At 37.4% G+C, this 27735-nt stretch overlaps 1 protein-coding gene across 2 annotated transcripts in view; it reads right to left on the bottom strand.

Moving 5' to 3' along the window:
- ITGA8 (integrin subunit alpha 8) overlaps positions 1-27735 on the bottom strand; it is a 118058-nt gene that overhangs the window by 48412 nt on the left and 41911 nt on the right. For both annotated transcript variants that reach the window (XM_033072044.1, XM_033072051.1), the window contains exons 14-21: positions 22794-22839; positions 19993-20100; positions 14005-14060; positions 13373-13527; positions 12103-12240; positions 11562-11629; positions 10499-10646; positions 4048-4140 (exon numbers count right to left, since the gene is read on the bottom strand). In XM_033072044.1, the coding sequence (XP_032927935.1) occupies positions 4048-4140; positions 10499-10646; positions 11562-11629; positions 12103-12240; positions 13373-13527; positions 14005-14060; positions 19993-20100; positions 22794-22839 (812 nt within the window). The remainder of the gene's footprint in view (positions 1-4047; positions 4141-10498; positions 10647-11561; positions 11630-12102; positions 12241-13372; positions 13528-14004; positions 14061-19992; positions 20101-22793; positions 22840-27735) is intronic.

Raw genomic sequence — 27735 nt, 5'->3', positions numbered from 1 at the left:
AGTAGTTTCACGAATACAAGCCACACCATTTTGACTAAAATTTTGCTCCCAAACCGGAAATGCGGCTTATACTCAGGAGCGGCTAATATGTGAATAATTTTCTGACATTTACAACCTCAGAAGTGCCAGCCAGGGTGCCGAGCCGAGCACCTGCCAGTAAAAGCCGGCATTTCGCGATTGTTACAAATTGTTACTCTGTTGCGCTGCAGGTGGAGCCTGGCTCCCTGCAGGCAGCACGGGGGGCGGGGAGAGAGGCGGGAGAGCTCCCTCCTTCCCTCCTCGGCCGCAGCCCGCGGGAGAGACGGGGGGGGGCCCTGTGCCTCCATTGCTGCGGCCCGGGGAGGCGGCGGGGGCCCCGTGTCGCCATTGCAGCGGCTCGGGGAAGAGGTGGGGGGCTCCGTCCCTGCCCGCCTCTGCCGCCGCGGGAGCTGGGGGGGCTGCACCCCTGCCTGCCACCATGGGGCAGCGCCGGGCCAAGGCGAGCGAGCCCAGAGGCGGCGGCCAGCCCCGAGCGGCCCCACCGAGCGGCAGCGCTGGGCTGGGCCACCTGGCCCCGTCAGCAGCCCTGAGCGGGTCAAGCCTGCACAGCCCGAGCCGAGCCAGTAAACCCCGCCCTGCCACGATTCTGTTACTAATTGGCAACTTTGTTGCACACGGGTCCTCGCTGCGAACGACAGAGCCGCTTATACTCAGGTGCGGTTTATTTATGGACAAAAACCAAAATGTTTGCCAACACCCGGCGATGTGGCTTATACTCAGTGCGGCTTGTATTAGTGAATTTACTGTATGTTTGACAGGATTTAGGAATATGTTGGGAGACAGAGGTGTAGCTTTTTTTGAAGTTTTTTACAGTGTATAAGGAAAATAAAATCTGGTGCTTTTGAGGAATCAGTTTGGTACATATCAAGAAATTGGCAAGACCTTCGAAGACACCAGTCTTCTAACTTTATTTCCATTAATTTCTATAGACTTCCAGATTTTTCTTCTAGAACTTTCTCACTTGCTAATGCTACTGAACAGGCATTAGGAAGGTTGTCAGTCTGATGCATTTCAGCATCATAAATAAGTATGTTGATCAATCTTTGCCTGTGAGATGTTGTCTGACATTTAATTTGCATTCTGGGCCATCTGGCATTGAGATTTTCCTTACCAAGTATTTTTATCTTCATTTTTACTCTTTCATCTTTTTTTTTTTTTTTTTTTTTTTTTTTTTAAACTTCAAACATATTACTGAAAAGGTGAAGTATTTTTTTGTGTCCAGTAAACAGTTTTAAGGACACAGATGACATAATGCATTTTGAGGATGTGAAGTGTCAGACGACCCTGTAGTCTGCTGCAGTAATATCCCATGGATTATATTACAAAATCCTGACATAACCCTCATACTCAGAAGTTGATCTTCAAAAGCTCAAGAATTGTATCATTTCAGGGTGTTGGCAAATCATTAAGGTGACTCAATAGTTAAAGAGTTTTAGGAATGTTCAATTTTGACCTAACCCTTCCTTCCCACTCACAACTTCCACAAAGGTCCCTTTCTGACTGAATATTTTGAGAATAACTGATCTCCTGCCAGCGCAGAATTGTTTTGCAAAACTGGAAATGGATCAGAGCAACCTTTTGAGATTTATGCAATTTGTACAAAGGGCTGGTATTTTGTTTTTGGAAGTACATTTGCCATCACAAATATGTACGGACTGAAAAAACACAAGACCTTTCACCTTTAGTGGGCTTCCAGGAGAGCTGGCTTCAAAGACAAATTTAGGATTTAAGATTTCATTTACTGTCATCAAACATTGTTGCCATTTGGCTTTGCAATGCTGTGCCTTCCTATGCCTCAATTTTAAAGGGCTGGATTATTTTGTTATAAAGTAGAAAATCCTTGGATACATTATGAACCCTGCTTTTATTCTGCTACTTCTCTCTTTTTGAAGTAGTTTGCTTAGCAGTATCTGATAATGGCACTTACAGCAGTGCTAGAGTTGATTCTGAAGAGAAGAAGAATTAATTATGCTGTGAAAATTGATAAAGAGACAGGCGAGAGTAGTAATGTTTTAGTGGTCACCAAAGGTATTACTGAAGTCTTCACACTGCTAGCATTTTGGATGAAGGATGATGTGGAAACGGGGTTTTAGATTCAAAGGGAGGAGTACGAGGGTCTGTAGTATAACACCCCTACACTCAGGCCTCTCCATCACTTATGCTTAGGACAATATGCAAACTACAAATATTTTCTTCTAGGTATACAAGTGAATGTCTCTTGTGTTTGGTCTTCCTTTTTTTTTTCAGCCCAAGAGGTTTTATGCTTTCTTGCCCCACTCCACTGCATCCCTATCACCCACAATATTCTTGTCCACTTCTGTCTGTATCTTGAGAATTTTCTTCTGCCTTGAGACTAACTAGGAAACTACTAGCAGATAAGTAAAATTGCTGTCTTCTCAATACAAGAAATTATTTTCCTTGAATTGGAATTTATCTCATGCTTTGGCCCATCATTGCATCCCATCATCCCAATATGAAAATTTCATTTCTCAGAAATGTTTCCAATTACTTTTACTTTTTCAGATTTTCATTAAGTAGAATAAAATAAAACCCACAAAATCTTTTGGCCTTCTTGTCTATGTCCTTCCCAGAAAATGTCTATAGTAATCTCTTCAGACTTCAAAGTAGTTCAATGGAGATGGATCCTCACCAGGAAGATTCCTCTTTCCAGGCGGTCCATCACCTAGAGCTCAATTTTCAATGGTTTCTAACTCCCTGTAGTCCTAAAGAATCTCTGGGACTGTCTGTGACCATGCAAGCAGATGACTGTATGAGCCATCTGCCCTCATTCACTTTCTAAAGTTCTTTGGCTGATCTGAGGCTATCCCTAAGATCCAAAGAAACTTGTTTCAGTTCCATCTCCAAGGATATGACCTATTTGGTTTTTCTATCAAGGATTAGACATGAACTGCTTCAAGATTAAAAGAGGCCAGGAAAGCCCCCCTCTATAGAGAAGCTGATGATTGTAATGTTGATCTTCCATAGGATAAGCATTAACTTAGTAGGTATTTTGAAAATACTAAAGGAATTTGCTTTGGTTTCTTTGCAAAGCCATAGCTCCAATATGAAATTCAAATTCAGTAGTAGCTTTCAATTAAAAGCTGATATTTATCCCTGATACATGTTTATGATGCCAACAACTTCATTTTTATTAGGACAGTTTTTTATCTAGGTATCAATATTTGGATTATTTTCTTTTCATTAAATATTCATAGAACTTATCAATTTATGAGAAATATTAAATTCTTCTGCAAGAATATCCATAGCTGAACATTCCTGGAATTAATACTTCTTGGATTTCCTGGGTTGTTTTGTCATGAAATAGGGACAAAGCATGACAATTGGGGAATTTTTAAATCTTCAGACCTATTTTTATCCTTACCTAGTGTTCATCATCAGTTATTATATAGTTTTGCTTTTGTCCAAAAACAAGGCTACCGTCATTCCACCTAATATGTCGTATGATTTAGGAGACACTGTCTTAGGGAAATCTTTGGAACTAAAATAATAACTTTAAAGCAAAAGTTTATGCCAAACACACTTTCCTTGATATAAATTGTGATATAAACTGGTAAGACAACCCTTAAGCAAGATGATTCTGAAAATGAAATCAGGCTGAAGAAATTCTCATTTACTAAACATTTATCTATATATTTTAAGTAGAGGGAATACTAAAAGGGAGAAATAAACTGATCACATTATAGAGTGGAATTCTCATTATACTAGTGCAACTTCTATTGAAATGCTAATCATAAATTGAGTCACTCTCACTTTCTGTGAGTGACATAAACCCCAAGTTCAAGTACAATTAATCTTTTAGAACAAATTGTTAATTTTTCAGAAGCACAGTTCTGCCTCTTATTATACTAACAAGTTCTTGTCCAGGTAAATAATTTGATTTATGTGCTGCTTATTGGGACACATTCTGATAATTGAATAAATTTCCATTTGTTCCCCTTTAAAATTCAATCAGATAAAAATAAGTAAATGCATTTGGTTTTCCCTTACGTTTGCGCCAGCCACCATGGGGTTCCCAAGATCACAAACCACCATTCTAGTTTCATTTTCCATCTTGTAATCACAGCTCAATACACGCAGTGCCTGCAACAAAAGGACACCAATATGGAGGTCAGAGATCACAGTGAAATGTATCCAGTTGGGAAAGTGATGCCTTTTTGACTGTGACCTTTCTTTTGATTTCAGACACCTGCTTAGTGCACTATCAAAACATTTAGTTGGTTATTGTCAGACAACGGGGGAAAACTGATGCCAGGGAAAAACAAACAAGATAGTTTCCCAGTACCTTAAGAATCATGATGAGATCATTCTATATCTGGATTTACCATACTGCTTTGTTGTTGTGAATCATTCCTATAGCCATAATGACTCAACACAGAAACAAAGAGTAGGCAAAACTAAGCAAAAAGAATAGGTCTTACAGTAACTACAGTGTTATCCATCACCAGAAGTCTCTATAATGAATTTCTGACATTGGCAAAATTGAGTATGGATCAATTCTAGATCTTTGTTTTCCAATCTGAGGTAAAATACTTACAATGCTAAATACTTCTGTAAAAACAAACAGTTACGTGGGTTTATAAATTAGCAACAAAGGAGATAGACCTTCACATTGTCAGATATGAAGGTTTTTCTTGTTCATAACAATCTTTATCAATAGTAATATTATCTGGAAACAAAAACTCTACAAAAGGAGGAACAGCTATAAAACAGTGCAAGCTAGAAGATACAGAATAAGGCAAAGCAATAAAATGTGGGTTTTTTTTTCTTGTTTTCCTCTCTGACATCCTCAGTAAGTGAAGGCATTTCCATATACGTGCAGAAGTAAATCAGTTTTGTAAAAGCAGGATGTGGCAAGTTGCATTACCTTTCTGCTCATTTGTGATTCTCACAGTTGAAGCAGTATGAACAAGTTCATGCCCTTTATATAAAAAGACCTGGGAAATCTCTGGACCAATTTGCCCTATCTGTAAAAGCCAGCATGGACATGCTGTCCTCATAACTTCCTGAGATTAAAAGAAAAGACAGGGCATGTCCTAAACAGAGCCCATGTGAAGCATGCCCTCAGCATACACCTCATTGTACACTGACATTTTTACAGTTTGCTAGGAGGAAACAAACTTTGTTACACAGCATGTCCAGGGCACTAATAACCTTCCCAAGCCTCTCGAGGGTTGGGAGGGAAGCGTTTTTACACTCTTTCCAGCTGGTTAATTACAGGTGGGAAGCCACACATGGCAGAAAAGAGGGTGTTAACACAGTTGGAATTAAACTTGTCTGGAAAATGGTCCATTTGATCTTGATGTGTGGGTTTACAGTTTTGCTTTTGTTGGGGGAGGGGTGTTGAAACTGAGGCCTGAAAGTTAGAAATAAATACTCATTTATATTAGATATTTGGCAGTTTCTTTAAAGATGCTGTATCTAGACCAGCACAGAGTAAATCAGCCCTTATCACACTTTTTTTCGTCCCTCAAAGGCTGAGAAAATAGAGGAATTTTTCAGTAGTAGTAGTAGTTCCTCTGCAATCTGGAGGCTATGTTCCTAGAGTAAAAATGATTAATTGTGCAGAATTTATATGACCAGCATCACAAAAGCTACTTTGTGCTGTATGAAGATGTGACAAAGGGTTAACTGTGGTAGAATTCCTTCCACAGTGAGATTTATTGTCCTTGTTTTTGCACTGATCACCTTTTTGATGTGGTTAAGTACAAAATAGGAAAATTAAAACCAGGCAGGAAGCTAGGAAGACCTGAGACTTGTACACCTACTATTGTCAGTATCAGTGCATTCACATGTAACTCAGCCAGGTAGAAGGGTTTGCCACAAAGCCCTTCAACCTGCCATTGGTAGCAATTCACATTTCTTTAGCAACCCATGGTTTTTTTGGCAGTCTTAAGCAGAAGTAAAACCCCAGCAATAACAGGTGTGCTCTTAGGGTGCATTTTAAATAGAAAGCGATTGGATGCTTTGAGTAATCCAGGCAGTCTACATACTTGAAACTTTTTTTGGGTTGTAGTGATGAATCACTAATTGATGCCACAATAGTTAAACACAACAGGCCGGCAAGTAAAAAACTTCCTCTTTCCTTTACCATCACCTTCCAATTTTATTTTCTGAGGAAAAGTGGGTGGAATAGGTACCATCTTCTAGTTGATGTATGTGTATGTATCTAGTTGATGCATGAAGGTAGTCTTTGCCTTCACCAAGTTCAAATCACGTCTCATCTAGCCAGGCACAATGTACTTAGTCTAAGAACTTCTATGTAAGACAAGAATGCCCCAGGTCTTTTTCTTATTTTAAGAGTGCCATACTTTAGTTCATAAAGGCATGGGGGAAATGGCTCAGAGCTTATCCATTGCAATACCTCTCTGGACATGATCTTCACCACTCTGCAGTTTCTGGCCTGAGCCAAGGCAGTTCTGCCAAAATACATAATGTTTTTGGTGTGTAACAAATATCTGCTAGTGCTTTGTATTTGCCTGATTTACTAATTATTCCATAAGAATTTGGGTTCCAGCTTTTGCTACTAAGGCAGGATTGAGCTGTTCAATATGAGCAACTCTGTCATGGAGCAAAGGATGAGTGCACAGTATTGAGGCAATAGCTTGTAGTGTAAGAACGCACCATATAGCAGCATATGTTGTCTCTAGATCTACTGCTGAAAATATGAGGTAACACAACGTGAGTATACTTTCTTCATTGCAGCTAATTTCAGTAAATTCACACCTACTGCATATGAATAGTTATTACAAGCCAATGGGTTTCCAGGAACTAGTGAAGCTGTGGTAATTTCTCATTTATGTCATCTCTGGACCTTCTAAGTGTTTCCACAATACAACTGATGAAAAACACACTTGATTACATTTAAAGTCATTCTATTTCAATCCTCAGCTTTTGACTGAAGGAAGTGTCAGCATCTGCAGGAATCAATCAGGCTCCAAAATCATGTCCTCGACCTCAGACTTTAAGATCACACATATTCACTTGCCTCTCCACTTGCATATGATCATATTTCTGCAAAAAGTTGTTAATTTTTTATGAAGTTCCACAGTCTGTGTACAATGTTCTACAGAATCAGGTATGAGGTAAGATGATAATGCCAACTGAGGCAGGTCAAACACTGTATTGCATAAAGTTGAAGGGAGGAGGTAGAAGGCAAGTGAATTTTCCTTTAAGTTTTTGACTTTACCAGCTTCTAAGTGTAATTTAAATGATATAAAATAACACAATACATTGTTAACATGAAATAAAGAAAAAAACGCAGCGCTGGACAGGAGGCACTTATGGTGTTTCTCTATTAACCACTTAATGTCTGTTTCTTTATAAAATAGATTAAATCCAGAATAGCTCCACAATAGACAAATATCCTCTATGAATACAGTCACTTTGAAATTATGACAGTGTAATTGAATTATTTCATTCTACAGATATTTCAGTTCAATCAGAAATGTATCAAGTGATTTATTCAGCTGATTACATTTCATTTATTCTGGTATCAGTCTACCTGTTTTGTTGACTCTGAGGAGAATCATATCTCCGCCTTAATACCAGGGATTCTGTAGTTTGGAGAAAAACAGCTACACAGAGGACTGTAAACATGGATGCAACCAAGAGGAAATGCAATCCTAGAGGCAGAGCTTTAAGAACATGATTGTAATGGGCTCTACCATAAATCTACCTGTCTGCTAAAACTGGTCTGCATTAAATTAAGTATTTCTCAGGAGCAGTCACAGATGCCCCATTGCCAGGATACAACACAAACATAAAAATAAGAACTGAAATCCTGACTCCACTGCAATGGACATGAAAACTGTGATTTTCGTCTCTAGTCCATGCCTCAAAAAGTGCTTGCAGACCGAGAGACATTTTTTTCTATATACCTCAGTGTTTGCTGCCAGTGTGATAATTTCTTCCATTATCTTGACAGTTCAATATGCTGTGTTTCCTCAAAGCCCTGCAAGTTGAATCAATTGAGTCCCTCACTCATACTCATTTATACTATGACCCCTAAGAATTTGGTCATCCTAGTAACAGAAGAATTTACATTTAGAAAATTTTAGAAGAAATTTAGTATCTATTTTTTTTCCAAATGCACTTATAAATTAATATTTTAGTTTTCTTAATGGAACCATAATATTACAAATAACATAGTTTTAAGAAATACACATTTACCATTTAAAACAATAGAAAGAATAAACTTACTGTCAGTGCCATTTGTAATCCTTGTGAAAATGGTCCTTGAAATGCAGAAAGAAAGACACTAAAAATGATGTAGAGAGTAGGACTAATGTTTTGATCCTTCTCAGAAAGAATATGATGAAAACTTTTTGAATGGAGTAAGTATGAAAAGCAAAGACTATGAAATAAATTATGTGTGGGAGTGAGCTAAGTAAATGTGGACAAAAGGAAGGCAGTTTTTTATAAAATTACAAGGATTCAGAGTTAGATTTGTCAAAAAGGCATTTTATCTTCCCCCAAATCTGAAAAGAATGAAGTAGTTGTATTGTATTTCCTGGGTTTTTAAAATTTTGTCTTCAAAAGAAAAGGTATTCTACCTTTAAAAATCCTTCCCAATATATTCTAGCTTCTCTATTCTTCCAAAGCACCAGAATCTCCCATGTATTCTTTTCTTCCTTTCTCCTTGAGTCTATTGTGTTGGCATTATAAAATCAGATTTTTCCTAGAATCATAAAAAGTTCAGAATGATTTCTCTCTGGTCCAAACCACAGAATGGTTTGGATTGGAAGGGACCTTAAAGTTCCACCCCCACTGTTGTGGACAGGCACACCTTCCACTAGATCAGGTTGCTCCATCCAACTAGGCCTTAAACATTTTGAGGGATGGGGCATCCACAGCTTCCCTGGACAACCTGTTCCAGTGCTCACCACCCTCACAGCCAAGAAATTGTCTTAATATCTAATCTAAACTACTCTTCTTTCTGTTTATTATCCCTTTTCCTGTCAAAATATGTTAGTGTAAGAAGTCCCTCTCTGTCTTTCTTTTAGGTTCCCTTCAGGCACTAGAAGGCCTGATGCAGCCCAGGACACGTTTAGCTTTCTGGGCTCTGAGTGCACATTGACAACTCATGTCCAGCCTCTTGCCCACTCTCACCCCCAGGTCCTTCAAATAATTGCTATGTGCTAATTCATGCTTGGGTTTTGGAATCAGTGCCTCCTCTGACATCTTGGTAATGTCAAAAAGAGCAGCGAAAAGATCTCTAAAGTGGAATGAAGGAAAAAGGTAACCATTTGTAGTACATTAAAGAGAACTTTAGTTTTGTAGATTACAGTCCAAAAAAAACAGAGGCTTTGCTAAGAGAACAGAAGGAAAAGGCAGTAGGAAAAGGCTAGTGTCTTTAAGATATACTTCTGAGATGTGAGGCTGTAGAGAATGTCTATCATCTTTGATCATAGCATTACTTCTTGTAATTTTTTTCAAACTAGATTAGAAGCTCATTAATAAAGTCACTGACAGAAGGAAAATAAGGAAATACCTCGTAAGTTACTTTCGACTTCCTTAAAAACATTTTCCTTCAGAAAGGAAATTAACTTGCTTTCTCCCACTCTCACCCTTGAGGCCCTTTTGAACATTCCAGGCACTAACAGAAAAAAGAAGGATCATGTTGCAACAGTTTGGGAGATATATGTGCAGATGAGGCAATACAGACTTGCTGTCCAACAGAGAATACATGAACACTCTGCTTGTTTGCAGGATAGTGTTTTAATCTTTGCTCTTAAAAAACAAAGACCCAGAAAAGGAAAAACACTGCATGTTCAGTACAGCTCAGCAGGACTTCAGTCAACATTAGTCCTTCTGTGAACACTGGCACGTTTTTCATTTTAATTGCATTTTTGGTCAATTCGTAACATAAGAAAATTGACAACAAAGGAAAGCAACTTTGTCAGGTTTATGCTGCAGTTAATGTCTAACTATTCAGGATATTGGAGACTAGAACACTCTTAATAATGGTAAAACACTGGTGTGCTGTGAGAGGAGACAGCAGTGTCCAAGTGCCTGGGGGTCAGCAGGGCTCATTAACTCTGGCTGGGAGCTGGTACCATGGGATCCCAGGCTGAAAGTACTAAGACAATTTGGCAGTATTACTTTCTGCTACTGGTATTGTTTACTGGTTCAAAATCTGAATGATGTGAATACCTCTATTCCTAGAAGAAATATGACAGTATTTGTCTTGTACTATAAATAAACTATTGGGAAGGAGCTGTATCTGTGCTGGGTCTGAATAGAATGGTCTTGTCCTTCTGATCTTTTGGAGGCTTATCTTGACCCTGGGTTGTGCAAGCAAGGATAGCTGTGAGTTGATGGAATCTCCCTTCCTGAAAGGAGCCTCTTTATGTGCTGCTTCAGCTGGTACAGCCTATGAAGATTATCCTTGCTCTCAGATGTCTGCTTCATTATTGATAACATTTTGATTTTACTTCACCTTGTTGTTGCGTTCAACCCCAGTGTAATCTGCCTCAGGCGGAATCTTTATATGTAGCTCAGCTTCATAGGCTCCTTCCCCATCATTCCTTGGATTTATTATGAGCATGACACAGTTTTCTTCTCCAATTATCAGCTGATCTGTATCCCTGTATAGAACATACTACTTATCAGGAGTTAAAACATACACAATTAGGATTTACATATGAATAAAACAGAAGGACATTTTGCTCTCAGAGCATCTGTTCTGGAAAATACTCTGTGAACATTTTCTATAAAAATGACCCCATGAAAATGTATACCAGCATCTGGAAAGAAAAGAGGTCAAGAGAAAACACCACCAAAATGGACTACCACAAAACTTGAAAGTAATTGGTATAAAATTTCAGAATCTTTTACTTTCTAAACAGAAACAAGTATCTAATGGAGGAATCACTTGCCACAGGGGTCTCATCAGCATTGTCTTCTGGAAGACACAAAGGTGATAGTTTTCTCCTCATGTCCATTGTAATTCTCCTGTAATTCTGCAATTGCACTGTGCCTCTTTTTTCACAGCTACAGACTGATTCTGATGAGAGTCAGGTAACTCTCAGACATTTCTTGCTTGTCCTGCTTGGTATCTTTCTCCCTCCATGGAAGAAACTGCTGCCATGTTTTGAAAATTTTATCTTGAGGTTAATTTACTTCACTGTATATTGAGTTCAGGACAATTGTGTCCAAGTTCAAAGTCACTGGTACATTGAAATAAAACACTTGAAAATTCCTATGAACAACAATTAGCCTCATCTCTTACTTTTCAGAGAACTAGAAGCACTCCTAAAAAACACCTGCAAGATATGTGTTCTGTGACAGCTATTAAACATAATGAATGTGATTTGCAAGTGTGCATTTCTCCATTTCTTGGTTTGATTGCTGAAATGCACAAATTAAAATCTAGAAATCAGGTAAGAATTATTAGTTGCAATAAACAACAGAACTGTGTTCTACATACTTCATTCTGTTGCAACAGTTAGCAGTTTCTGGACTTTCTGATATACAGCATAATTTCTTTTTATGTAACTTACGGCACAGCAGAAAGTTGCAAGTCAGGAATACATAAGTTGTCCTCCCCACAGTCAACCAGAATGTAAGCCTGTATAATTGCAAAGTAAAAAATTATGATGTAGTTAGTACATGCCTCAAAGTCCAAATCACCTCATTAAATGTTGTTAACCCAAGTGTCTTAAAGACCACTCACTAATGCTGCCTTAGTGAATTGAATCTTTTTCTCCTTTCTGTAGGTTCCTTTTCACATGGCAGTTGGAGGTTGGAGACTATTTAGATGGTCAAATATGTCCTTAGCAGAACAATATATTCTTCAGGCCCTTTCCCACACTAACCTGGCTTACATATTCTAGAAGGCAATCAAAACCATGAGCATAAGAAAGTTTTGGAAATACTTGAAAGGCCTGTTGGTTCTATATTTATATTCATCTATGTTCTGTATTAATGAAATCCCTTTGTGTCATTTCTGGTTGTGATACTCTTTTAAGGAATATGACACACATAATATTTGTTAATGCTTTCATGTTTATATAGAGAAAATATGGCATGCAAAATTCATACCTGCTCTGCTAATGAGTTTTTCTGGTAATAGTTCAGTATTGGCTTCACAGTCAAACTATCTTCAAAACTGGACTCATCCAAACTATAATTGAAGTTTATATTGATGGGAGATAATTTATCTCTAAATTCTGTTTCATCCTGTGACAATCACATAATAAAAAACAATGGTTTGCTATGATTATTTCAGTTGGTATAGTATGACAACAGATTCAGACTTCTGAAGGTAAAGATGTGGTCTTTATTGAAGTTAAAGACATGGTTCTTTGACAGATGGTGGCCAAATTCTGGCTGCAAGTGGTGTCATTAGGAAAGCAAAGTGACTCACCAGTAATTGAAATGCCCAGAACACATTGCCTCCACAGCCCTACATCTGGAAGAAACTGGCTGAGCTGAGTAGACTCAGAAATTTTTCCAAGTATTAGCCTAAAATGAAGCTGTTTAAGAGAGACACACAGAACCAATTCCTACCAGCTACTGTCCCCCCTTCCTTTTGAAATGGAGGTAGGGCATGTGTGGATTTGTGGAGGTAATATTGCTGGTTTGTACCATAACCAAGAATTTATAAGAATTAGCAATGGTAAAATTCAAACACCTTTATTGTCTAGATATGTCCTTACATAATGCTTGAAACTTCTCCATTTCACCTCCCACTGCATTTCTTGGATCAGACATGGAATCTATTGCAATTGCATGAGGTAACTCCACCTGCAAGTGAGCAAGTGTTGAGACTTTCTCCTTTACAACTACAATTCCATAGTTTTAGTTTTTCTAAAAACATTTAAAAATATCTTTAAAATGCTTTTTACAATGTATGAACTTTAGGCCAACATTTCTGGTAAGACTTCTTTAAAATGAATTGTCATGATATTTAACATAATTAGTTTATTACTGCACGATTAATACTAAAAAAAATAAATAAATGGATACCAAAATAGAAAAGCAATCTTGCATTTTTGTATCAGAAGATGCAGTATTTGATCAGAATTTCCAGAAGAGTGTGAAATTAATGTATTTTTACATAGAAAAATTCTACACTCTTCAAAATCAGTCTTTCTTTTATACTTATATTGACAAAAGATGAGCCAACGATTTATATAGGGAATTTTTTCAAGGCAGCAGTATGCTCTGGACATACTGAACATAGAGATGAGGTCTATCTTGCATCCCACTTCGTGATTTTTGAAATTATTCTTCCTTTTTTATTATTACCTTTAAATCCCTAGAACTACTCAAATGATGATGAAAGTCCGAAGTATTTTAAACAACTTACTCTGAGATAAACAAGGAAGTCCTGGCAATGGACTTGTTTCTGTCTTTCTATCACAATGGAGAAGTAGTGATGTGACTGATGGTAATCAAAGAAGAGGGTCCTCTTAACAGCTCCTTTCTGTTTCAATGAATCTAATTGCAATTCACCTTTCAGCACTAAAGGATACAAATAAACAAATTAGTTATTGATTTAACAGAAAGAAAATAGTAAAGAATTAATTACGTATTATGATTAATTAACCTAAGCAAGTCTTCCAAGAAAAACTAATCCATGATTTAAGTACCTGTCTGTTTAAAAGCCCACTAGGTTTTGATCCAAATTATGCAGGATGTGTAATTTAAGCTTTCTTATTTCATTGACAGATCATAAGTGTACAGGACTTCTGTCTCTTTAATTTATTTTTTTTTCCAGAACAGAACATTCTCCAACAAGAATTTACTTAATCTGAAACAAAAATCTTTTAAGTGAGTAGTAAAAGTTTCTGTTTACATACACACACACATTTTTTTTTTAAACTGCATTTTCTTGCTGTAGGAGGATCTCACTCTTTTTGTCTTTCCAAGTCTAGGAAAAAAATACATCTGAAATGGAGCAGGACATGGTAAATCACAGGAATAGAAAAAATTTCTTACCTATCTCATCTGAAATACTTTGACCTTCAAAATCTGCGCAGACTCTTACAGTAAAGCTACATATAAAAAAAGTAGAAGTAACTCATTATTAGCAGAAAAAGGACTGACCTGGGAATCAGCAGTTCCCAAGTCATATCTTTTAAGTTTTATTTTCATTTGCTTAAAAAGATGTTAACTGAGATTGTATCTAGCTACTTATGATATTGCCTAATTAAGTCAGGAAGTCTCCTAGGCTTCACTAATAATCACAGAAGAAAGTCTCTAAATACTTCTTGGCAAAGGTATGGAGAAGATTCTCTGGTCCCAGCAGTTCTAGAGAGAGCCCATGGAGGTGACCCTTCTGACACTACTGCCAAAGCTGAATTCTTTATGCAGAAGTTTAGCAAACGACCTTTGTCAGAGGCTGCCTGCAGAAATCCTTTCTGGTTCATCGTGGTCAAACTAGAAAAATCTTAGAGCATGTTGTCAATACTCAAGCTGCTTCCCAGCAAATTAAAACACTCAGGATACCAATGTGTTCCACTGGTATTACTGTAGGATTTTCATTGTTTCAATAAGCTATAATTAATTCCAAACATAAAACCTAAATTGTTCGATTTTTGTGGCATTAGACTAACCAAACTGTATTACACTTAATTTGCTAAGTTTTGCAGAAAGTGGCACTTACATGACCTAAATCAAAGGACACAGGAATTGGTGATTCATGTTCATTATCTAGTACGCTAAAGCAATGCATTCTGCAAAAAGCAACACATCATAAGTTAATTGCTTTTAATTTGCCTGTTCTGGATGCATAGCAAGCTCTTCTGAACCTAGAAATACGTCTGTGATTACAACTATGATTATACATGTGACCTCAGTCATAGGTGAGTCCTTTCCCTCAAGAAATATTTCTGTGTAAGACTGGCAACAGATTTGCAGTTATAGTCAACAACTGATAGGAGAAGCCTTTTATAGTTTTATTGGCTGATACCTTCTAATCAGAACTTTTAACTTACACAAAAATTATTTTAAAAAACCTGAAAAAAGTAATAATTATAGAAAAGTTTCACTTTATAAGGAATATAGGCAAGTTTTATAAATACTTAACTGAATTGCATTTTGAAAAAAATTCACAAATTATTCTGGATGGTATGAGAAATAGTATTAATTACTATTAATTACTGCAATTAGCAGAGTGCACTTCACTGACAAGTGGCAAAACAAGAAAACTGTCACTGGAAAGATGTTCTTGATTTTTGTTTTCTGCTGTCATCTGCCACATAGACTTAGTTCTGCATACCACAATTCCTAATGAAACCCTGTATAATGTAATAAAATTGCTCAGGTGATTCTTGCAATTGTCTCTGGTTATCAATAACTCTTAAAGAAAATTTTTGTGGCTTCATAAAGTATCTTGGTTTGTATATGGACAACCAATTGTAGGTCAGCATTAAAATCAGCTTGAGTTAAATAAAAAAATATTTGCATTATTCATTGATCTTGATCTCCTCACTACTGTTATTCTGTATACTAATGATCCCATGCAGTGGATACAAAAGCACTAACATAACCTTTAAACCAATCTGTAATCACATTCTAATTGTGTGCTTGTTTCCTTTGACAGATGTAATGAAACTGCTACATCTGGGATATGTGTCACTCTCATGACCTTAATGAAAAATTCTTCTCTTGGGGAAAAAAAGCTGTTCTTTTTTAAGGAACAAGAATGACATAATGCCATTGATCTCTGCTAAACTGTAGCCTTCAGATGGCTTTCCAGTCCATGCAGAAATTGTAAATTTATTCACATTCTTACTTATTTACAATAATTACTTAATACATGAAGAACCAATTATTTCCAAATACACAAGGACAAAACAACAAAAATGAGGCAAACTTGTATAATTGCATAAATACAATTTAGACATCAGACTTCACAGGCCAGTCTCACATGTCAGAGTATATAAAATTGTATTTCCTCAAATGTAAACTCAAGAGCTTCTACTGTATTAAATAAACTCAGTTATCTTGCTTTGGAGGAATCACATAAATTTTGCTCTATTATGTTTGAAAAAAGGTTGTGTTCAAAATGCAGCTTGAAATGCTTCACTTGTTAAACAGAACAGTTTCAGTGTATGCTTTATTTACTGCAATGAACAGAATAATTCATCATATATATTTGATAACTGAAGTAATGTTCTTAAATATTACGAATAAGAGTCAAGATTTTCTCCTTCCACTCCAGGCAGACCATGTCAAAAAGGGAATGGTAGAGCTAAGAAGCAAAAATTTGGAGTGGATAATCTTCCACACTCTGGCCACACAAGAGGAAAGGCTATGGTTTTAGCAGAATTCTGCTACACATTTCTGATTTTTATATTTAGTTTAGAAGCAGTGCTAAAAACATCAATGATTTCAATAGAAACCTAGATGAATTTAGGTTTGCTCATCACTTCAACAAGAAGATGCTGGGGAGATGCTGAGGGATGTTTTAGTGTCAAGAAAAAGAAAGGCAGAGGGAAAGACAGACCACAAAAGAGGGCAGGAGTCTAAAGAATTTATACAGATTTGAGATCTGACTCCTAGGCACAGTAAGAAATAAACAGCTAAGCTTTTGAGCTTGCTTGTAGGAGCAATCAACCAAACAACTCAATTAACAATCAAAGGAAGAAAACTTTAGCAAGTAAAAAACAAATGGGAAATAGTGCATCATACTAAAGTATATGAACTTTTTACGTGTTATCAGTCTTGCCTCTCTGAAGAGATCCCCACATCACATTTATTCTGTGTCTGTCCTCACTATGAGATTATGCTTTGAATAGCATTTGAGTGCACTTACAAAATAGAGGGAAAGCCTTATAACTGAACACACCAGCTTTTCCTGATAATCTCAGGGCAACAAAGCAGCGTCCTTAAAACAGTCTTATGTTCTTCAGGTAGATAGAAATATTTTTACAAGAACAAGAAGCTTGAAAATATTCCTTTCTTCAAAACTACTCTTGTCACAGATAGGAGCAGTCTCTTCAAAAGTTAACCGTAATAAAATTACATAATACCACCAGAAGTGGTGAAAAGTTAGTTACCCTTGTATAATATTTTCTAGACTGCACTTAGTAGTCTTAGTTGTAGTCTATAAATATAAAAATATAAATACATATATATAGAGAGAGATACACAAAATATATTCTACCAATTAATTTTTTATCATGATTGGATACTTCTGTGCCACTTTTGGTATGTCAATTAACTTCTCTGACTTATTGCTCCTCTACAAAATAGAATTAGCAATATTCACCTTAAATTAGTGAGAGGTGAGTAAAAAACTTTCGTAGATGCAATTTAAGAACAAATACATGAGGTAGACAGTGGATAATCAGATCTCAAATGGTAATAAAAATACCAGTGCATCGATAAATTAGACCTCCTGATATGTAGAACCCAATCTTGAACATAATAAGTCACATCATTTGGAAAGAGGTTTTGAAAAATAAAGAACTTTAATTTATTTACCTTTTTTTATAGATATTAACTTGCATCTCTCACACTTAGGGGAAAAAAAGTTTTTTCCATATTCTTTAATACCTTCAAAGTTGCAGAATTTGTTACAGATTTGCTAGTATTGGGAAGTCAGAAACAGCTACATTTTACACACAGCAGAGAATGAATTATATGTTTCTAGAAGTTCAAGAGAATTCTCTTTGAGCTGTGCATAAAAATGACTTTTTGTGTATGTTTCCCCCACTGCTTCAGCTTTGCAATTTATATCATGCAGAAATAATATTTTCCTAATACTTGGGAACGTACAATAATCCACATTATTCATGCACACACACTTCCTGAAACTCTTCTGGTAGGAGGATTCCTTTCATTCTGATTCAGCAGTGTCAGTCAGTAGAGTTTTATACAAGTTGCACAGCTGGCTAAGAGACACAGAAATCTGTCCCATGGGACTGAGGAATTCTTTGCCTGTTGGAGTTTCCCTAGTAATTACTTTCATATGTACAACACATGCTTATATCAACTAAGGAAAAAAATCAGTGTGGAAAATAGCGGTTGCTCTTCAGTCATTTCATAAATGAACTAAATCTTTAGGGAACATTATTTTAGAATAAAGCAGACAGAAATTAAATTATGCTCCTATTAAAGTCCTTGATATGAACCAAACTTCTGGCTTATTGTAGCAGAAAAATGAAAAGAAACAAAAAAATATATTTTCAAGGAGTACACATTTCTTCCTTTTCTAAACAATATCTCAGAGCAAGAATATTTTTTAAGAGAGATGTTTTTCCTCTTGTGCAAAAAACCCACCTTTTTTCTTTTAATACCTGTTGTTCACTGTTACAGTTCCAAAATATTTTCCATTATGACATTAGGCATTTTTTGTAAGTCTTAAAATCTGAAGTTGTGAAACAACAAATGAACATGCTTCAGCCAAGTGTCTATATTTCAATTTTGTTTTTACATCAATTGCTAAAACAAAAGATAATTGAATCAAAAAATTCTAGAAAAGCCAAAGGTTGCAAAGTTCTGGGATTGCATCATTCCACCTAGTGCCTTCTACATTGCTCTGTAGATGGGCAGTATTCTACACTGGCTGTAGAAAGGAAGAACAAGATAAAAAATACGAGAAGTCCCTTAGAGTGTAATAGAATAGCACAATAGTGAAAATCTCTTGACAATCCCATCCCAAATGCTTTGGGAGCCCACACATTTATTGGTTTGAGTGTATGAGAGTTTAGCTCCTTTAAGAGCTTGCATGGCTCTTAAAGGAACTGGTTCTCATGATCATGTTTTACAGCTCAGATTTATCAATTAATTCTTAATATTCTTTAGCTGAATTGTACATTTGAGATGATTTTTAAGACTCATCTCCTGTAAAGAATGTCCCCAACGTGAGGAAATCATCTGACCATCTTCTGCTTCTTTAAAAGCAGTGCAAAATTTCTGCATTCATGTTATCTTCTGGAGTCCCCCTTTACACCTTAATATTGTTTTTGTCCAGCCCACATCCTGGCAGGCTTCCTGCTTCTAATGTTTTTACATCTTAGAAATCTGTTCCTCACAGTCTCTCTGGCAAGACTTGCTACCATTTTATATTCAACTTGCACGTGTTTATGCTCTGTTTTGATTTTAGTTTCCTCATTTGTTATGATTTCCACTTTTAAACAGTATCTTATGTATTTGTAACAGCCTCTTTTGTCAACTGTTCCTGGGGTCCTTTCAAAGTGACTTTTTTTCTAGTGCAGTAAACGTGCCTTTATGTGCTGTTAGACAGCCTCCAAGTGTCCTGCAAGCATTTTGTACTTGTAATTGATCTTAAATTCCTTTAATTAGCTCCAAGGATTTTTATGTTGTTTTGGATTTTTTTGTTTTAGTTTTTGTTTTGGTTTGGTTTGGTTTTTTGTGTTCAAAGTTAAATGCTGCTGTGGTTAAGGGTTTCTCTTTTAAGGACGGTGGAAATATTGTCCTGTGTGATGTCCTAAAAAAAGCTTTCCTCTGACCAAAGACAGCCAGAAACAACATTCTGTGAACTTCTCTCAGGATGACCAGCCAGACACCTTCTTTCTTTGACAAAGGACTAAGATCTGTCTTTCTCCAACAGAAAACGGTGGGCCTACCAGCTCTGCATCACTTTCACTGTCACATTTAGTCAACAAACAGATGACTGTTTATGTGTTTTGTCTATTTTAGCTGTTTCATGTTTCATTCATCTGAACATTGCATATAACTTTGCAACTTGCAGGAGACACTGAGCATCCTCCTATGGAGAAGGAGACTCAGTGTATCACAGGACTCAACTTTTAGCTACCACAATTAGTCAGACAATTTGTTAAGTACTGGAAAATATCAAAAAGATTTCTATGTAGGGAGGTTTTATTGTGCTCATAGCATGTTTCAACATTTTGAACTTTGAACATGTTCAACAAAGAGTTGCAATAAAATTAAGGAACAGCAAGTTATTTGAGAAAGAGGATAAGAATATTTTTTGAGTAATCATGGACTTACCAGGCCACCAAAAGTTGAGAGATGGGGAGCTGACAGGTTTTATTGTCTGGATTCACAATCATGGGGTTCAGTATAAGATGAGCATTCACTGTCACAACAGGTCTGGCTCTGGGGGACAGAAAAAAGGTTCCCACTTTCAGAAGGAGCACATAAGTATAAAAGTTGCAGCAGAGAAAACAACTGAATTGGCTGCAAAGAAGCCAGACATATAGAGCTACTTAGGAGAACACAGTATTATAATGCTGCTCATAGCCAAAAGAACAGTTTTTGTTTGTTGTTTTTTGGGTTTTTTCCCATCAGAATGATACTGAGATTCACAAAAAAAAAAAACCAAAACAAAATCATGTTAGCACATCACAGAAACAGTATCCCAGGATTGAGGCACATCAGACACATTTCATCACACTGAGTTTTCTCAAAGGGACAGAGTTTGCCTTTTTGGGTTTTACAGCAGTCCTTTGGCCATCTTGCAGATTTCTTTTGTACTGTCTCCGTTAATAATGACACATTCAGACTTACTATGTCTGGTTTAAGATTCTTAAAAAAATAAACATGATCTGCTTAAAGTAGAAGTTGGTGTAGACCATCTTGGCCCAATAATGAAGTAAACTCTGTCTGACATTTCTTGAGACAACTGACTTTGTAAACCAAGAATAATCAGTAAATTGTGCTGAGTACATGAATATATAGTTTTGGTGATAGAAACCATCCCTCTGAAACTGTTATTAAGTGATGAGATAACCTGTAACTGCAAGCACTTTAGGAGACAAATAATAACAAGCATGTGCCCAGATTCTGTTTATTTTAAGACAGCAATACTATTTACAGTAACTTATATAATCCTAGTTTTCTAGCTTTTCTGAATCCACATTTGAGCTTTTATGATTACTTCTTTATATTACTTCAGCAAGACACTAAAAAATAAAATTACTGTCTTCACTTTCGTGCAACAGGGAAAATCTTTTTTTTGCCTAGAAAATTTCAGTAATAAAATTCTATTTCAACAGTATGACAAATTGCATATTTGATACATTCTAGCCAGGAAATTACTTCCTGCTATTCACTTTCTTAAATTAAATAGAACATATTTTATTGTTATTGAAAATACACAGTGGATCTAATTCTTCAATGCTTCATCCTGTACAGTCACTCATGGTATTGCAAAGTATTTGCATGATTCTTTCATTGCACAGAATGAAAATCAGGTCTTCTTACTGCACCTACAGTGTTAGTTGGGATGAGTTAACATTCCTGTTTTACAAAATTCCTATGCTATCATGAACATTCAGCTGGGAGTAGAACGTGCCTTTTCTCAGTCAGGTGCTGTTGGGAATACAGACAACAAGAAGCCAGACAAGAATCAGAAATATGACTATATTGTTGTAGCAATGGATGGTGAATACCTAAATGAAATGAGCTGTCAGCATGGCTGGATTAAGACAGCGTTAGCAGATTTTATGCAAATGTTTACGTATTTGGTAGTTTAAAATTTTACATCTAATCAAAAAGTGCATTTAGTGAAACTCCATAGTCAACAACAACTTTTTTTTTGTAAAATGGGATCTTGAGCATTTTTAAAAACCGAGTCTAAAAGCAGCAGCCATTATTTTCAATAAACAGTTCATGTCTTAACATACACAATCTCTGAAGATTGGTCACTTTAAAATTTCTTAATAGCACCATTTCCCCAGGAAAGAAATTAATTTTCAATGCCATGCTCTTTAAATTTCTTACTTTAAATTACAGTAAATTCACGAATACAAGCCGCACTGAGTATAAGCCGCATTGCTGGGTGTTGGCAAACATTTTGTTTTTTGTCCATAAATAAGCCGCACCCGAGTATAAGCCGCTCTGTGTTTGCAGCGAGGACCGGCATGCAACAAAGTTGCCAAATAGTAACAGAACCGCGGCAGGGCGGGGTTTACTGGCTCGGCTCGGGCCATGAGGGCTCGGCGCTGCCGCTTGGCAGGGCCGCTCGGGGCCGGCCGCCGCCACTGTTGGGCTCGGTCACCCCGGCCCGGCGCTGCCCCGTGGCAGCAGGGGAGGGCACAGAGCCCGCCGGCACCTGCGGCGGCAATGGGAGCCGGGGATGTAGCCTGCCTGCTCCTGCGGCGGCGGCATGCGGGGACGGGAGCCCCCCGAGTCGCGGGGCCAAGCAGGAGAGAGCTGCCCGCCTTCCCCCAAGCCACGGGGCCAGCAGGAGAGAGCCCCTGCCTCCTCCGAGCTGTGGGGCCAGCAGGAGAGAGCTGCCCCTGCTTTCCCCGAGCTCTGGGGCCAGCAGGAGAGAGCTGCCCCTGCTTCCCCACCCCCTGTGCTGCCTGCACAGAGCAGCTCCACCCGCCCCGCGCAACAGAGTAACAATTTGTAACAACCGCGTAAATGCATGGTTTTACTGGCAGGAGCTCGACTTTGCAGTTTGCACTGACTTGGTTTGCACTCCCAGGGTTGAAAATGTCAGAAAATTATTCACATATTGGCTGCACCTGAATATTAGCCGCATTCCTGGTATGGGAGCAAAATTTTGGTCAAAACGGTGTGGCTTGTATTCGTGAAATTACTGTAATCAAATAGTCAAACATTCCAGTAGCTGCTTGAGCTAAGTCTAAGCATGGAAATTTTCATTGAAAATTATGGGTTCTGAGCATGGGAAAAAAGCATTTGTTTCTCACAAGATGTTTAAATTATCATCTCTAATGACCACCTTTTACACTGCAAAAGGGAAACAGGAATATGATTTTTTAAAATTTTAATATCTCCCACCAAAGCTGTAAAATATCAAATCCATTGTATTTACCACATACCTGTAAACAACTGCTTTTCCAGCTCCAAATGCACCCACAATTAAATCTGGAAAAACCAAAACAGCTTCAGAATAGCTATACAGAATTATTTACATTAACATTGCAGTAACATAAAACATATATGCTAATTCCTTTCTAAGCAGTTTACTTCAAAAGTGTACCTGAAAGAAAATATTTTACATGTCAGAAATGGTGTCATAAATGTCTCAGTTGGAACCAGCAACTGCCAAACTATTTAACACAAGGTCACCCACACCACAATCTCACTTCTCTCCAACTTGTATCCTAGGGGAAAAATGCCATTAAACTCTATGCATTTTATTCCAAATACTTAACTATCGATTAAAAGAAGAGCTGCCAAACAATTTCTTGCCAGTTTCATATAAGTCATGTTGAAACTGTATGGTGTTCCTTCCTGACAATCCTTTCATTCTACTTTGAGTTTTAAGTAATTAGTTCATTAATTTAGGCATTATATCTCTATGCAAATAAATACAATGCAAAGTCAGACGATGGTTCATTTGATAGTTTCTAATGTTTCCAGCATTGTAGCAATATGTGCTAAGGCTTACAACAGTTATCCACCTAAAGTTGTCATTTTCCCTGACAGATGGAGTCAACAACACAAGTGCTACACTGGGACTTGGGCACGTCTTTGTCAGTGGTCATTAGCCTGGGTCTGGGAATCTACAGGCCAGAATATTTCCTCTTTTTGCCTGGACCACATAGTGGTCTCCGGAAAGATCCAGACTAGCTTGCTGGATCCACCCAGGTCTGATGGAGAAAAACTGGAGCCAAGCCATGAGGGAAAAGGATCAACTTTCCAGCTTCCCCTGCCTTTGGAAAGAGTTTTGTTTCATTTTCAAAGTCCCCAGAGTCTGTCTGGGCACAACTTTCGCTCCACTACTGCTGCCATTCAGCATGACTGACATGTATCCAATTCAGAAGACTGAGCCTTACAACAGACCTTGCAGTGGTACAGACTGGTAACCTAAATTGATCTAAATAAGTTAATTAAATGAGTACTTAGGTTTGTAAACAAACCCTTACTTGCTGCTTCTATAGTTGGAGCACTGGTTTGCTTGAGAAGCCCTGAAGTCATTGAGCATGATGCAAATACCAAGCTTTGATGTTAATTATTTGGATGGGTTTGGTCCAGGGTTGGCATTGTATTTTCTAGGGCTCCTCCATCTTTCAGATGGTCGGGATTTTTTAAACAAAAAAGTTTAAACAAATACTTCACATGGGCAACAGGCATTCCTTTAATTCCATTAATTAATACCCTAATAGGAACAGACACAGACATTTGACAGTTTATGGGTCTAATCCTCTTTTTTGTACAACATTTACATTTTTCTAATTTCATTGGCCTTAGAGAAATATGTTTCAGAGTCGGGAACACTTTAAATAGCAGAAGAAAATAAGTGTTTTTATCTCCTTTTTGGGACATTTGTGAGTCATATTCTTTAATAGCTTTTATAGACAATTTGCCCACAGTACCAAAACCTAAAGATGTTTTCCTCTTAAATAAACAACTAATTGAGACAAAGCCATCACCATGAAGACTGCACCACACACAAACAGAACTTTTCCTGGCAGTTTGCTTATAGTAGCACCCATAGTAACCCTGCAAAATATTTAATATTTTGTTGCTTTTTATTTCACTTGTGTTTGAAGGGTTTCTGGTGAGTTTTGTGTTGGTGGGGTTTTCTTCTGTTTTTTGTTTTTTAAGGAAAAAGAAATATTATGTTGTAAACAGAAAGTGAAAGACAAGATGGAAAAGGTTTCTGTTCTGCTCTTCCCAGCTGAACACTGTTTCTGAATTTTATAAGAGACTTGACTTAGGATACGTACTGGCTCATACCAGACTGGATAACTCGAAAACTTTCAGAGAAATGTAGTAAGAAACAAAACAGGTAGAGATATCCAAGACTTATTCGGGTCTTGGTCTAGTGATGATTTCATAATATGTTCTTTCATTAAAATAAAGGTTAAAACCACACAACTTATGTAAGTTTAATAAAATGTAGCCTGTTAGAATCTGAAGGTGAGAAGAATGAATGAGTTAGATACAGCTGGCCTCACTAGTGTGACTGAATGCAATTTCAGTGTGCACTGCTATGCAAAGGTTCCCTCTATCTTGGCATCTCCACTTAAATATTAAAGAGGATTTTGTACATCTGCTTAATGGTTAAATCCTGGTTTTTTGGGATAGAGCCCAGGTTATTTGAAGATGGAGGGTGATGAGTCTAGAGGAGCAAATATAGGCCTCAGCCACCAAAAGACTAGTTTTCCATTAGTAGTCTTTCTGCATTGCCACTTCAGCCAGGTTTGGAGACACAGCAAATAAGATGAGGATCCTCAATCATGGCACAAAAGCCCTATCTGAGACTACTTTAAGGATAGCCAGGACTGTGCTCATCCTGCTCTTGTCTGGGGGGTCTTACTTTTACTCTGACATGTCATTTGTGTTCTGGTCTAACCCATGCTTATTCTTGATCCAAAGAGCTTGAACGAATGAAACTACTGAGTAGAAAAAGTGGAATTAAGAATGAATATGCAAAAAAACACCCCATATTTATAGCCAGTAGTAACCTCTACAATCTAGTGTAAGGACAAAATGCTTATATATACAAGCAGAGCATTCACTGGGAGATTAATCAGGATTTTTCTTTGCTTTGTCTTGTTCTGTTACAGAGTAGTAATTTCACTCTTCCTTTTTTCATTGCCTTGTGGGGTGCAACTCCTATACCCATAATTGGAAAAAATAATTTTTGATGTTGATACAAATGCATGAGATTTGAATATACATCCTAATCAGAGCACTTTCATAAGCACAAGTTTTGAATTTGTTGAGCGCTCCATAGAAGAAAAGTTACTAATAATTTCTATGAAAAAATGCATTACATGTCTAAATTATCTGGATTTTGGCAACTTTCCCCTCCTAAAAATAGAAGTTTTCTTTATTAATTCTTGTTAATGCTATGCATGCAATGTCACTGATGCAAAAGTCACTAGCTGAAAAACAAGGTTTTAACAAGCAATTACAGAGCAAAAGAAGCCAGCTTAAAAAAACCCAGCTTAACTCCTTAAAATACTTCCACAGAGAGCCTGAAGAAAAGCCTATGAAAACCTTTACTCCTTTGCATCAATGAGAGATTTTTGGGTTTTTTTTAAGCTCAGATTAAAATGTGTGATTAAAACATTAAAAAAAAAAGAAGATGAAGCAATATAAGAATCACAAAATCTCCTTCAGTTCTTCTTTTCTCATATTTTATGTTTCTGGGATGATGGGGGCTCTCATTGGTTTAGTTAAATGACCACTTTTCCTGTGTTGTCTGTTTGAGAAGACTATCTATCAGCTGCTCACCTGCAGAGAAGCCAGGATCTGTAAGGAAAGGTTGGTGGCAGCACCTGTGTGCTTCTGCCTCATTGCTTTTGACGAATAAATGATCTGTGGGGTCACAACCACACTGCAAAAATTAAGAAAACAAGCACAGAGCAACATCACAGGAATTTTTTACTTCCATGTTTAACACAGCTTGGGGGTTTTATGCATTAAAGTCCCAACTGGTGGAGTTCACAGAGCTTAATGCTGAAACAAGTGTCTTTGGGACATATTTAATTGAAGTCAAGGGGCACTGCAGAAAGTTAAACAATCCTGAAGTTTATTTCAAATACTTCAAATTTGCTTTGCTCTGAAGAGAAAGGTTGCAAGATGCTGTCTGGTGCAGGAAGTCTATTTACTGAGATAAAATTATCATAAAAATTAAGGTGATGGCACTGAAAGGGACTGGATTTTGTAAGCTTGTGGGATCACTTGCACCTTCTGCCATGTGATGTGCCAAACCTGAAACCCTGTGTGATAAAGGGCAGAAACTTGTCATGATGCTCACTAAACCTTCAACCAAATAAAGGAAGTAGGAGGATCAACAAAGTCCTACTTCCAATCTCAACAAGACATATTCATTTATTAACTCAAGAAAATTTTTTGATTCTATCATATTTTTAAAGGTCATCCCCATTCTTTCTGAAACATGCAGCCTCAGGGAGTCTGAGCAGGGACGAACACGCATCACATTCAGCACCCCACACTTGGCTGGAGCCTGTCCAGCAGTCCCAAGAGAAATTGCCAGGACATGGTGTCTCATATCGGTACATGGGGGAGAGTGGCCAAGAAAAACAATCACTGAACAACTATATAACTGGCAAACACCTCATTTGTCAGAAACCCAAAAATGAAATGACAGCTGAGTCACCTCCCTGCTGCAACTCTACCAGGACACAGGTAGGAAAGTGTTACCTTTGGGGACTCCAACGATTTGCTAACAGCTTTAAGCATATCTTCATGTAGTCTGTCAGTTTAATTGTATAGTATAAAAAGGGACTGGAAAACAGTTATATTCTATCTGAGTACAGGTGCTAATGGAAATTTTGTAAAAGGGAGAAAACCGCCTAACTGTGAACTCTATTAAAAAATCTTTGTCAGTGTTTTTGTTTCTTATTTTCCTCGACAGATCAGGTGCCAAAAAGGCCCGTGATCATATCTCTGTTTGTTTTGTAGGATTTCAGTGTGCATTACAACCCCAAATCTCAGCAGGAAAGGTCCAGAATAAAAATGCCTTTAAATGGCCATCACTTCAGGCTTGACCATAATAAAAGACACAGGCCTGTCCAGCACATCCAGCTTTACTCAAGAATTTTAGTTAAATACTACAAACAGCCACCATTCAAAGCAGAGTCAATTTCTTCCAATCCTACCATTCTCAGCTATCTCAAACCTTCTCTGTTTTTAAACCATTCTGGTAGCAGATCCGTTACAGGTAACACCTAAGGCTAATTAATATCAATGCTTCTCTTTTGTCTGAGTGATTCCCTTTCACAATACAACAATATTATTCATTATATTGCAAAAAAATCCCAAAGAGGACAGTTAATGCTT

Source organism: Catharus ustulatus, chromosome 1, assembly GCF_009819885.2.
Source record: "Catharus ustulatus isolate bCatUst1 chromosome 1, bCatUst1.pri.v2, whole genome shotgun sequence".
Lineage (NCBI taxonomy): Eukaryota > Metazoa > Chordata > Aves > Passeriformes > Turdidae > Catharus > Catharus ustulatus.
This window is presented reverse-complemented; position numbering and strand designations above follow the sequence as displayed.